This window comes from Sminthopsis crassicaudata, chromosome 1 (assembly GCF_048593235.1).
Source record: "Sminthopsis crassicaudata isolate SCR6 chromosome 1, ASM4859323v1, whole genome shotgun sequence".
Lineage (NCBI taxonomy): Eukaryota > Metazoa > Chordata > Mammalia > Dasyuromorphia > Dasyuridae > Sminthopsis > Sminthopsis crassicaudata.
In genome coordinates this window covers 553,721,103-553,732,976 of record NC_133617.1, presented here as the reverse complement: position 1 = coordinate 553,732,976, position 11,874 = coordinate 553,721,103, and the positions used below count along the sequence as shown (strand labels likewise).

The window sequence follows — 11,874 nt, the reverse complement described above, 5'->3', positions numbered from 1 at the left end:
TGTAGGCTGCTCAAAAAATAATTGTTTAAAATTTTGTACCACTTAACACTCTATTTAAGCACAACATATTTCTTAGTATAGAAAAATGTCATGATTGGTCATCAATATGACTCATTTGGGGCTGTTACAACCACACCCAACCCCACACTACACTGTATGTACTTTGTTCAGATTTAACCCCAGGAATATGGCCCTGAGAAATGGATTTACCATCTTTGGGCCTCAAGCTTCTCATCTGTAAAATGTAATGATATTTTTGTAAATTTCAAATGATATCATGACAAGTGCTTTGCAAACACAATGCTATGTAAATGTGAATTATTGTCACGTATGGCCAAATTGGCATTTATCTCTTTACAAAAGGGAATTTTGAGGACCTGAAACCCTCTTTCAAGGGTTTCTGGGGTCCTTTCTTATAAGAATATTTCCCTATGGTCCGACTTTATTTTCAACTACTTCTAGAAAGAAGAGTAGAAATGAATAGCCTGAAGTAAGTAATATGAACTGCAGAAGGTAAAGACGTGATAGCAAAATGCTGTAGCCATTGAAAGAAGATAGCTTCTACTTATTATTTTTTTTCAATTCGACTTTCCAGATGGGACCACATAACTCTAAGACTTCCACTCCAGGCAAGCTTGGACTTATGATCCTGGTTTCATTTATTTAATTATTTATTTTGTAATTGTTCTTTTTTGATCTTAGGCAAAAAAGATAAATCCTGAAATGGACATGTCTAGGCTTGGGGGTAACTGTGGGTTTGAGAGATCTAAAGTCCTTAAGCCCCAAATGATGAGACTTGAATATCAGGAATGGGAGGAAATCCTGATGACTATTCCTATGCTCTTGGAGAGAATAGACATTAACAAAATGGTTCAAAGCTGGCTGTTTTGACAGAATGCATGTGCCAATAATTGTCTGGATAATGGGAAGCCATAATAAAATGCAAAATGCCTAAAAATCAGTCTTTCCAAATGTTGTTTTCATGAGGTTTCAGTATCAGCATAAATAAGTATCAGTGTCCCAGTAGATTGTAAGAGTAGTTATGTTACCAAATCCTGTTTTTAGGTTATTCTACAAATGCACCTTTCGTTTATCATTATTTTGTGTAGGAATAAATTACCTATTCCATACTTTCATTTTATATACTGAGTAACTTTTTACACCCATTTTTGGTGAGATACATTAAATGAGCTTTAGTCTAAGTCAGAAATATCAAATACACAGCCTGGAAGACATTTGCAGTCCACAACTCTCTCCCAAGTAACCTGAATCAGATTAAAATGTACTTCTTATCTTATTTGAATATTTCACTGTATTATTTTTTTTTAGAGGAATATATAAACATGTGTTATTTTCCAAGTTAATTTGCAGCCTGAAGGGATCCTTATGTATGTTTTAGTGGATCCCAATTCTAATTGTTTGTGACATCAGGGGTCTAAGTTATAAGTCAATTTGTTCCTTGGGCACTAAGGTCCAGGCAAATGAAGAATGATCTCTCTCTCTCTCTCTCTCTCTCTCTCTCTCTCTCTCTCTCTCTCTCTCTCTCTCTCTCTCTCTCTCTCTCTCTCTCTCCTTTTTCCCTCCTCTTATTTCAAAAGGTCTCCAAGGAGATTCCACTGCTGCCCTGTGTGACACATTTCCGTGTCTAACAATTTCTGCTTTTTTATATATGTATTTTCTAAATTTCTGCTGTCAGGGACTTCTTCCTCATTTCACCTCATACTTCTATATAAAGATAGTCCACTTCATTTTTTTCCTAAGTGAAAAAAGATAAAACAATCTAAACTCCTTTACCCTGGCTTTCAAAGTCTTTTGGTATTTAGTCTTATCTGACTTATCTGACATTATTCTTACAAATCACAATGCAAAATCACAGATACTAGGTAAATAGTAATAAATAAGAATCAAAAGTCCACAGAAATTTAGTTGGAAGGGCCTCAGCACAGACATTCAGTCAAGCCCATACTTTAAAAAACAAACAAAAATACTACAATGTATTTGATAAGTAGTCCCAAAGCCTTTGTCTACATAATTCTGATGAAGGAAAGGGAACTCCTTATTTTTTTTTCCAAAAGTCCATTAACACAAATTTATGAAAGACTTAAAGATTTACAAGTACTTTTTACATAGCATCCCTGTGAAGTGGATATTATTGCTACCATCTTACTCTAAAGAAACTGAGTGGTTTAGTTCAGTTCACAAAGCTATTAAGAATTGGAACTGAAACTATTTCTAGCCATATGAAAAGATGCTCCAAGTCATTATTAATCAAAGAAATGCAAATTAAAACAACTCTGAGATACCACTACATACCTGTCAAATCGGCTAGAATGACAGGGAAAGATAATGCACAATGTTGGAGGGGATGTGGGAAAACAAGGACACTGATACATTGTTGGTGGAATTGTGAATACATCCAGCCATTCTGGAGAGCAATTTGGAACTATGCCCAAAAAGTTGTCAAACTATGCATACCCTTTGATCCAGCAGCATTTATACTGGGCTTATATCCCAAAGAAATCTTAAAGAAAGGAAAGGGACCTGTATGTGCAAGAATGTTTTTGGCAGCCCTCTTTGTGGTGTCCAGAAACTGGAAATTACGTGGATGCCCATCAATTGAAGATTGGCCCAATAAATTGTGGTATATGAATATTATGGAATATTATTGTTCTGTAAGAAATGACCAACAGGATGATTTCAGAGAGGCCTGGAGAGACTTACATGAACTGATGCTGAGTGAAATGAGCAGGACCAGGAGATCATTATATATTTCAACAACAATACTATATGATGATCAATTCTGATGGATGTAGCCATTTTCAACAATGAAATGAACCAAATCAGTTCAATGAACTGAACCAGCTACACCCAGAGAAAGAACTCTGGGAGATGACTATGAACCACTACATAGAATTTCAAATCCCTCTATTTTTGTCCGCCTGCATTTTTGATTTCCTTCACAGGCTAATTATACACTATTTCAAAATCCGATTCTTTTTGTACAGCAAAACAACTGTTTGGACATGTATACATATATTGTATTTAATTTATACTTTAACATATTTAACATGTATTGGTCAACCTGTCATCTGGGGGAAGGGAGAAGGAGGGGAAAAATTAGAAGAAAAGGTTTGGCAATTGTCAATGTTGTAAAATTACCCATGCATATATCTTGTAAATAAAAACTATTAATAAAAAAAAATTGGACCTGGGATTTAGAAAGACAAGTTTAAATCCAAATGCCAAATCCTATATTCTTTCCACTGTATTATGCTAGTTATTATTACTCTTACAGTTATAAATTACTTTGCTGAAAGCTTATCACCTATAATTGTTTTTAAATAAAATATAAAATATAAGTGGCATGGAGAAATGAGAGGGGAAGGAAAGGAGAAAAATTAGAATGAAATGAGAAAATGGTAAAAGAGGGAAAAGGAATAAGAATAGAAGGTGTCACCCTACATAAAGTTGTTATCTCTTCATAACCTCAATCTTGAATAGCCTTCTGGTTGGTCTGGGTGAGCTGCAAGTTTCAGATAAAATCCTACCTTCTATGAGAAGCCTTTTTTGATATTCCTTAATGTTAGTGCCTTTCCTCTGAGATTATCTACAAATTATTCTTTATGTATCTTGTTTGGACATGGTTATTTTTTTTAACATCTCTCTCACATAAGAGTTTTAGCTCATTGAGGGCAGAGGCTGTTTTTGTCTTTATATCTTCAGCAATGAGCACAGTTCCTGGCACATAGTAAGGACGTAGAACTTAACTGTCAAGTTGACTTGTTAAATATCCTTCTCAGAAAGCCCCTTCATGATTGGGGTTCTAAAATAGTCCAGCTTTCTATCATGTTATTCTACCTTATCCCTCCAATTTTAATAGTAATACTTACATTTAATCTTGTACTCCCCTGGACTAGGTTTCTTATAAACTGCCAAGGCCAGAATATATTTTAGAAGTCACTTAGCCCAACTCTCTCCTTACACAAATAAGGAAGTTGGGGCCTACATAGTAAATTGATTTGCTCAAAGATAATATGTAGTAGATCTGAAACTTTGAACTAGGTTTCCTGAAATCCAATCCCACAAAATTTCAGAGATAGAAAGGACGTCAAGGTTCATCTAGTCCACCCCATACCAGGAAAAGAATCCTTTCTATAACATATCCAACAAGTCCAACATTTTTTTCAAGACCTGCAGTGGAAGAAAATATCCTCTCTCAGGAAAATTTATTATTAAATTTCTGGATATCAAATATAAATTCACTTCTTGGCAACTTCCTTCATTGCTTTTGGAGCCAAACCCCCCTCGCCTGCAAATCTCCTTTTCTCAAGTCACAAGTCTCCTCTTCTCAAGACTAAGCATGAACTTGAAGCTCTTTACAATACTGGTTGTCCTTCTCTAAATTATTTCCAATCTAGAATTGAACTCAAAATTCTAGATGTTATCTGACAATAGCAGAGTGCAGCAGGGCCATGGCCTCCTTATTCCTGGAATGTCATTGTTTTCCTAGCATAGTTCATGATTGCATTAGCATTTGAGGCTCATATATGATTCACATTACTTTTGTAGGTTCGCTAAAACTTTCCAAATCTTTTTCAGATAAACCTGTATTTAAATATGTCTCTTATGGACCCTGATGCATTGTGGTGGAGTTGTGAATGGATCCAACCATTCTGGAGGGCAATTTGGAACTATACTCAAAAAGTTATCAAACTATGCATACCCTTTAATCCAGCAATGTTACTACTGGGCTTATATCCCAAAGAGATTTTAAAGAAGGGAAAGAGACCGGTATGTGCAAAAATGTTTGTGGCAGCCCTCTTTGTAGTGGCCAGAAACTGGAAACTATTATTGTTCTATAAGAAATGACCAGCAGGATGATTTCAGAGAGGCCTGGAGAACTGATGCAAAGTGAAATGAGCAGAAACAGGAGATCATCATATACTTCAATAACACTGCTATATGATGTCAATTCTGATGGACGTGGCTCTCTTCAACAATGAGAGGATCCAATTCAGTTCCAATTGATCTGTAATGAACAGAACCAGCTACACCCAGCGAAAGAACTCTGGGAGATGAGTATGGACCACAATATAACATTTCCACTCTTTCTGTTTATTGTTTGCTTGCATTTTTGTTTTTTTTCTTCTCATGTTATTTTTACCTTTTTTCTAAATCTGACCTTTTTTGTGCAACAAGATAAGTATATACATATGTATACACATATTGTATTTAACATATACTTAAACATATTTAATATGTATGAGACTACCTGCCATCTAAGGGAGGGGGTGGAGGGAAGGAAGGAAACAGAGGTTTTTGCAAGGGTCATTGTTGAAAAATTACCCATGCATATGTTCTATCAATAAAAACCTATAATAAAAAAAATATGTCCCTTGTCTTGAAATTCTGAAGCCAAATGTTAGCCCTCTGTCCCTACTGAATTTCATCTGCTTTAGATTCAATCCAATGATTACCAAGATCTTTTGGGATACTGATCACCCAACATGCTAATTCTCTTTTCCAAATTTTCATCCTCTGAAATCTGATAGTCCTCCACTCTACAAATTTCTATCTATCCATAACTTTGCATAATCAATAAAAAAAATTTAAAAATTATAAGACCAGATTTCTGGGAAATTACACTGGAAACGCCCTGCCAACTAAGCATCATGTCATTAATTTATACTATTTAGATCTAGTCATTCAACCACCTCTGGATCCATCTAGGTCATATATCTCAATCATGAGACACTTCATCAAATACTTGGCTATAATCTAGGTAAAACATATCTACCACATTCCCCTTTAACTACCAGGTGAGTAGGCCTGTCACTAAAGGAAATAATGTTAGTCTTACATAACTTGTTCTTAATAAAGACTTGTCAACTTTTTGTGATTACCAGTGGGAATAATCATAGCACCCAAAGTTGTGAAGATCAAATAAGATAATATTTGTAAAAATAACTTAGCATAATGCCTGGCATATAATAGACTCTATATAATGCTTATTCTCTTCTCTTGACTTCCTTTTCTAGATGTTCACTGAGGATATCTTTAATTATATGTTCTATAATTTTACCAGGAATTGAAATCAAACTCACTGGATACACTTTAAAGACTTCTAGTCTTTTCAATTAAAAACTAAAATAAAATTGGGATATTTGCCCTTCTTCAATCCTATGGTACTTCTCCTGTAGTCCATGATACTTTAAATATCCATGGCAGTGGCTCCACAGTCATATCGACCACTATTAGAAATACCTAACTATATATAGTAGGTTATCTTTTCCAAGTAACTTGAATTTATCAAGAGAAGTCTTACCATTTCCTTATTTATATTAGATATTATTATTAGTATCTATTATTAGGGAATATTAACTATTACTCACTTGTGTTCTACCCTTTACAATCCAAAGATGATTTCTCTTAAGCAGAAAAACAAAACAAAAATTGTAGAACTCTTCATGAAACTATGCTAACCGGCCCCATTACACATTTATGTTACTTAGTCTCAACAGAGACTATACTTCAGCAAGGAAAATATTTTATTCCTTCCTAATTGATTTTCTCTCTCATTTTTCACCACAACTGTTCCAAACCTCAAATTTCTGAACATGACTTTTTCTATAATGTTTTTAGACAAGGGTTTCATACCTCAAACGTTGAGATCCTCTAAGCTGGAATCATTTCAGGAAAGATGTTCCTTCTATCTTCCTCATTCATTACTCAGATATCTCCCTCTTTGGTCTTTCTACTATCTACTATCCTTCACTCTGGTTTCAGATCAAGAGCTGATTACTTCAAATTACAGAGACAAATTCTTCTATGAATATCCTTGATCTCCTTCCCTCCCGAGTTTTCCAACAAAGTGCCCCCACTATCATCCCCTTTCTCTCTAATCTTCAATCTCGCCCAATTTATTGACTGTATCCCTGATAATTATTATATATGGCTATGTTTCTCTTATCCTTAAACCACCACACACATACCACACACATATACACACTTGATCTGACTAGCTCTTCTATCATCTTATGGGTCTTCCCCACTTTATCTCTAAAATATCTCAAAGAGCCTCCACTTCCTCCTCTCTGTAATCTGGCTTCCAACTTCATTCAACAGAAACCATACTTTCCAAAATTACCATTGATTTCTTAATTGCCAGATCTAATAATCTCATCTCGATCTCCATTCTCCTTAATCTCTCTGCACCATTTGACAAAACTTACTTCTCAAATATTATCTTTTTGGTCAACTATTGATTTCCTAAATCAAACTTCACTCTTCAACTTCTCCAGACTTTTCAACCCTCATCCCAGCAACCTGTTCTTTCATTTCAAAGATGAGGTGCATACATTGTAGCTTCTAGGAGATTCTAGTGTCAAGAGTATTAAGTGGGATGCTTTAGCATGAAATATCTTGCTTTAATTTCTCACAGAGAATGCTAATCCATATCTTCATAGTAGAATGAAGGACCCAAGGGATTTTCTGAATCACTAAAATAAAAGAAATCAGAAATTAGTTCAGTCCAGCAGCCTTCAATTTAACTGGGTACCCATGCTGGAGGAAACAGGGAGGGGGAGAGAAGTAGTAAGGAGGGAACATAGAGACTTTTCTGTCCCACAAACTACATTGTAGAAGATGAAGGAGAGACCCTGATTCTGAAAATGAACATACCACAAAAATAAAGTTTGCCTAGCAGGTCTGAACTTGAAACAGTGGCCACCTCAGGCTGGCAATATCTCCAAAAGAGATTTTTCTTGCTGTTCCTGTTATTTTCACTTTCAACCCTCAAACCAGGAAGTAAGTGCTTTAAACCACACAAATAAACCGAGGAATTATTTAAAACAAAAACCTCCGAAACAATAACAACAAAAAATCAAAACTAAGATTAGGTTTGAAGCTATGGTTTAAGACACTTTCTTAAGTGACTGGAAGCAGCTCCCTTTCTCCCCAGCAAAAGTCCAGGCAATTTAATTAATTGTTGATCCATCAATTCAGTCAAACCTCCAAAACCCGAGGAAGGGAGGGAGTTATCCACGCAGTCCACTTTGCTTTTGTGATCCGTTTACTCTTCAGTAAGAGTCCCAATCTATCATCAGTGTCCAAATGACAACTCTTTCCCGAAAGCCGAGTGAGGTGGAATTCTAGAAAAGGTATTAATTCTAGGAATACCTAAAAAAGCCAGGAGGAAAAAGGGCAACGCCCGGGTCTTGCTCTCTGCACAGTTACGAGTTAGGTTTTGGCAAGCTAAAGAAGGAAACTCTTAAGCGGCCTCCAGCCCTCCTGCCCCATCTCTCTAAAAGTACGCGGAGCACTGGATAGAAGAGTTTGGGGGCAGGGAGATAGTTGGGGGCAGACTGAAGAAGGGAGAGGATCAGCAGCAGCGGACCCCTAGGAAGGACGTTGGCGGGGATAGTCGCAGAAACTAGCGGGTGCAGGAAGGGGAGGGACTTGCTGGGGGTGAGGCCCCAGCTTTGGCTCTGGGGCTTGATCGGAAAAGCTGTTTCACCGTTGCATGTACTGCCCCTTTCCTCCCTTCTCTCTCTCCCTTCCTCCCCTCAGTCACTGCTGCACCCTCTCTGAGATCTGCAGCTGTCACCATGTCTCAACCCGGCAAAGGCAAGAAACCCGCAGCCTCCCCCCGGCCCAAGCGGGCTGCTGCTGCCAGGGCAGAGGAAGAGGTAAGTGGCTGCTTAGACATCCCACCCAGGAGGGGTGGACAAGGTGGTAGAGAACGGGGAAGGGAACAACCACAACTCTGGAACTGCCGGACCTCTCCCTTGGCCGTGCCCCACCCGGCTGAGGCTAGGAACACCCGCTTGGGTCGGAATGCAGGGGAATGGGGACCGGGTGTGGCTGGAGTTGGAAGGGGATTCCCAGAACCCGACGGGATTGAGGAATCCCTCTGGGGCGTGGCGCGAGCCAGGCCGGGAATCTAAGGGGGAGCAGTGGGAGCAGTGGAAATAGCAACAGAGAAAAGGGCAATGAGGATAATGGGGAGAAAGACTAAGTCGGCTTCCCTACACATGCCGAGAATACTGTAGTCAAACAATTCCACACTGTTCTTTCTTTTCCTATCACCCCCTAAAAAGTCCGCAGCTTCAGGGCGTGGCTGTCCCGGGAACAACACATAACCCACTCTCTCAAGTGCGGCCAAATCTGGCTGACGGGGCGGGGCTTGTTTGACCAAGGGGTGGGACCTACGATGGGCTCCGCCCATGCCTTGCCCTCCTACCGGGCATCGGCTGGATTAGAAAGGAGTTTAGTGGCAGCTAAAGACTGGCGCAGGTGGAGACTAATCCGGCGCACCTTCACGTACACGCAGCTCCTCACTTAGTCTCTCCTTTACCTGATTCAGGGGACTTACTTGGGATTCGTTATGGCGTTTGCAAGCTGGTGGTACAAGACGGTAAATATGACATGGGACTTTTGTCTCGGAGAGACTGGAAAGACGAGTGTGTTTGCTTTGCTCTTTCAAACCTGTAGTGGGGACATTGTCCATTTGGTGACCAGGAAGGGGTGGGGAGAGGGTGCGACTGCTTCTCAGGACTTAGTTAAGCTTCCAAAAAGACTCACCCACTTGTGGTATGCTTGTATTTGTGTCTGCATATGTATACTTATGTGCTTGGGTGGCTGCTGCCTGCTCTCCAAGTAGTATGAATGAACCAGGATGCAGATTTGGAAGAATTCCCCCTACAAGCCTGGGAATTCTGGGTCTGAGAGGAGGAGGAGGAGATTCACCCGAAATTAGATACGGGACACTTAAAACAAAACAAAAAACTGCGTTCTTTGATTCAATCGGAGGAAGGTACCCAGGAATCCAGGACCACCTCTTTTCATTTTATTTAGCTTATTTAGCTAATCAGGTGGCTTCGAGGCAATTACACACAGGTAAAGTGGTTTGTGTGCAGAAAGAGATGAAGTGCTCCGTTTCTTTAATCCATCGAGAATATCTTTCCAGCTAATGAGCATAGTAATCAAGTTGATGCTTGCAAAGTTGTGGAACTTGGAACTATGATTTAATACTATATTGTAGGTTTTTTTTTTTTTTTTAAGTATTGGCACAAATGGGTCAGCTTGATTCAAGTTGTGTTGACAGTCTTAAAAAATCTGTATCACCTTGTTTGATGATAAACTACAAGAAACTGGTTGTGTGTATACCTTATTATTTTTCAAGGTAAAAACTTCCTATTCAATATTTGTTGGCCAATAAAATGTCCTCTTAAATATAGTCGGTAGGGATTTGCTTTGGGTAAAATTTATCAGCTCTCTTTCTAAGACTCTGTTTAAAATATTGGATAAATGACCTATAGATAAATATACCATAGCCTAGCAGAGTCAGAGTTAATATTATACTTTGCTTTTTTTCTGAGTTATGATTTCCCAGGTAAAATATACAGGCTTAAATTTCTCTTTAAAATCCTTGTTAATTTTAGGACTCCATCTAATCTTTTTGTAAAGCTTATTTTTTAAAATTCAATTTGGAACTGTTCTGTATCCTTCTACTACTTGGAATCTCTCTGAATTAGCTGTAGTAGAATATTCTTCTGAAAAGTTAAAACCTTTTATTTTTTCATCTTGACATTCATTAGAGATTATTTAAAACAAACCCTTTTAACTGAGTCATTTTGCAAGAGAGAACATTGTTTAATAAAGTTGTGGAAAAGAACTATGAGCAAGCCAATTTTACAAATCAGAATAAATAAGATAAAAATCATAAAAGATGTATATAAGGTATGTTTGTATATAAGGAGTGCTAGCTAGAAAAAAAGTAAGATAACATTAGATCTCAAATTGCTACCACCTGTAATGGCAAATACCAACAAATTAGAACTTGTATCAACTTTGTATTTTGAAAAACTCTCTAATTTGGAGGATGAGGGCTGTTGGAAATGCTAACATTAAATTACATTTGCTTTACAGTGATTAAGCATAGAGTACTTTAAATTTAGTTTATACCTATAATCATCCTCCAAAGTCAAGAATTGCATTGATTATAGTAAGTTAATTAGATGTGTTTAATGAACCTAATTAGATATATGGGCTCCAGTGACAATATTATCATCACACAGTCATTTGGGACTGGACAGCCAGGCTGGTAGAAGTGTTGCAAGCCCTCTGTGCCAGCACAGTCTGGCTTCACTAAACCTGGAGGATTAAGAAATTCAAAATTACAGGGTCTGCAGATATTTAGGATAAACAAATGGAGCATATGGGCTTTGGGGTGGATGCCAAAGAGGAGGAAGTGTCAGAACACAGGTTTCTTATTTTAGTTGCTAACTAAGAAATAACATAGAGACAACCCTGTTCACAGATTAGGTGGATGTTTTTTTTTTTTTTAAATTGACTAGATTTTGCATTCTTATTATAGTATTAACTTAATTAGGTTGCATATATTCTCAAACATCAATTATCATATTCAAATTCTTTTTAAAGAGACAATGTAGGAATTGCTCAAAGGAAGACAGCTCAAGAGACTTTATTTCTGCTCTACATTTTGTTTTTATTTTAAGGTATTCAAAGACTATTAAAATTCATACTTGATCTTATGGACTCCATAATGAAAAATTACCTTGAATGCTTTATATCTATTAAAATAAACAAAAAAGTGCCTTCTAGTTTTAAAATCTGATCAACCTTGCTTAATGCTTTCTTGATTCTTCAAGCATGTCTTAATCATTAACATTGAGGAAAGAGTGTGAAAAGTTTTCTGAATTTCTGTGGAAACTTTTTTTTTAACCACTAAAGCTTCATTTAGTTAATTAGTGAATAAAAATAATTAAGAGAAAATGAAACTTTCACCATCATTATTAAGAAACATTGGATATCTTTGTGAGTCATGCTATTTTAGACATTAAAGATGCAAAA

The 11,874-nt window shown here is 37.3% G+C and overlaps 1 protein-coding gene across 6 annotated transcripts in view; it reads left to right on the top strand.

Annotated features, from left to right (window-relative positions):
• Window positions 1–8,484: 8,484 nt before the first annotated feature.
• CAST (calpastatin) overlaps window positions 8,485–11,874 on the top strand; it is a 121,338-nt gene continuing 117,948 nt past the window's right edge. For 2 of the 6 annotated variants that reach the window (XM_074282024.1, XM_074282025.1), the window contains exon 1: window positions 8,485–8,687. In XM_074282024.1, the coding sequence (XP_074138125.1) occupies window positions 8,607–8,687 (81 nt within the window). In that variant the 5' untranslated portion in view covers window positions 8,485–8,606. Of the gene's footprint in view, window positions 8,688–9,196; window positions 9,416–11,874 lie in introns of those variants that run through there. The other 4 variants (XM_074282026.1, XM_074282027.1, XM_074282028.1 and 1 more) reach the window with 3 other exon arrangements.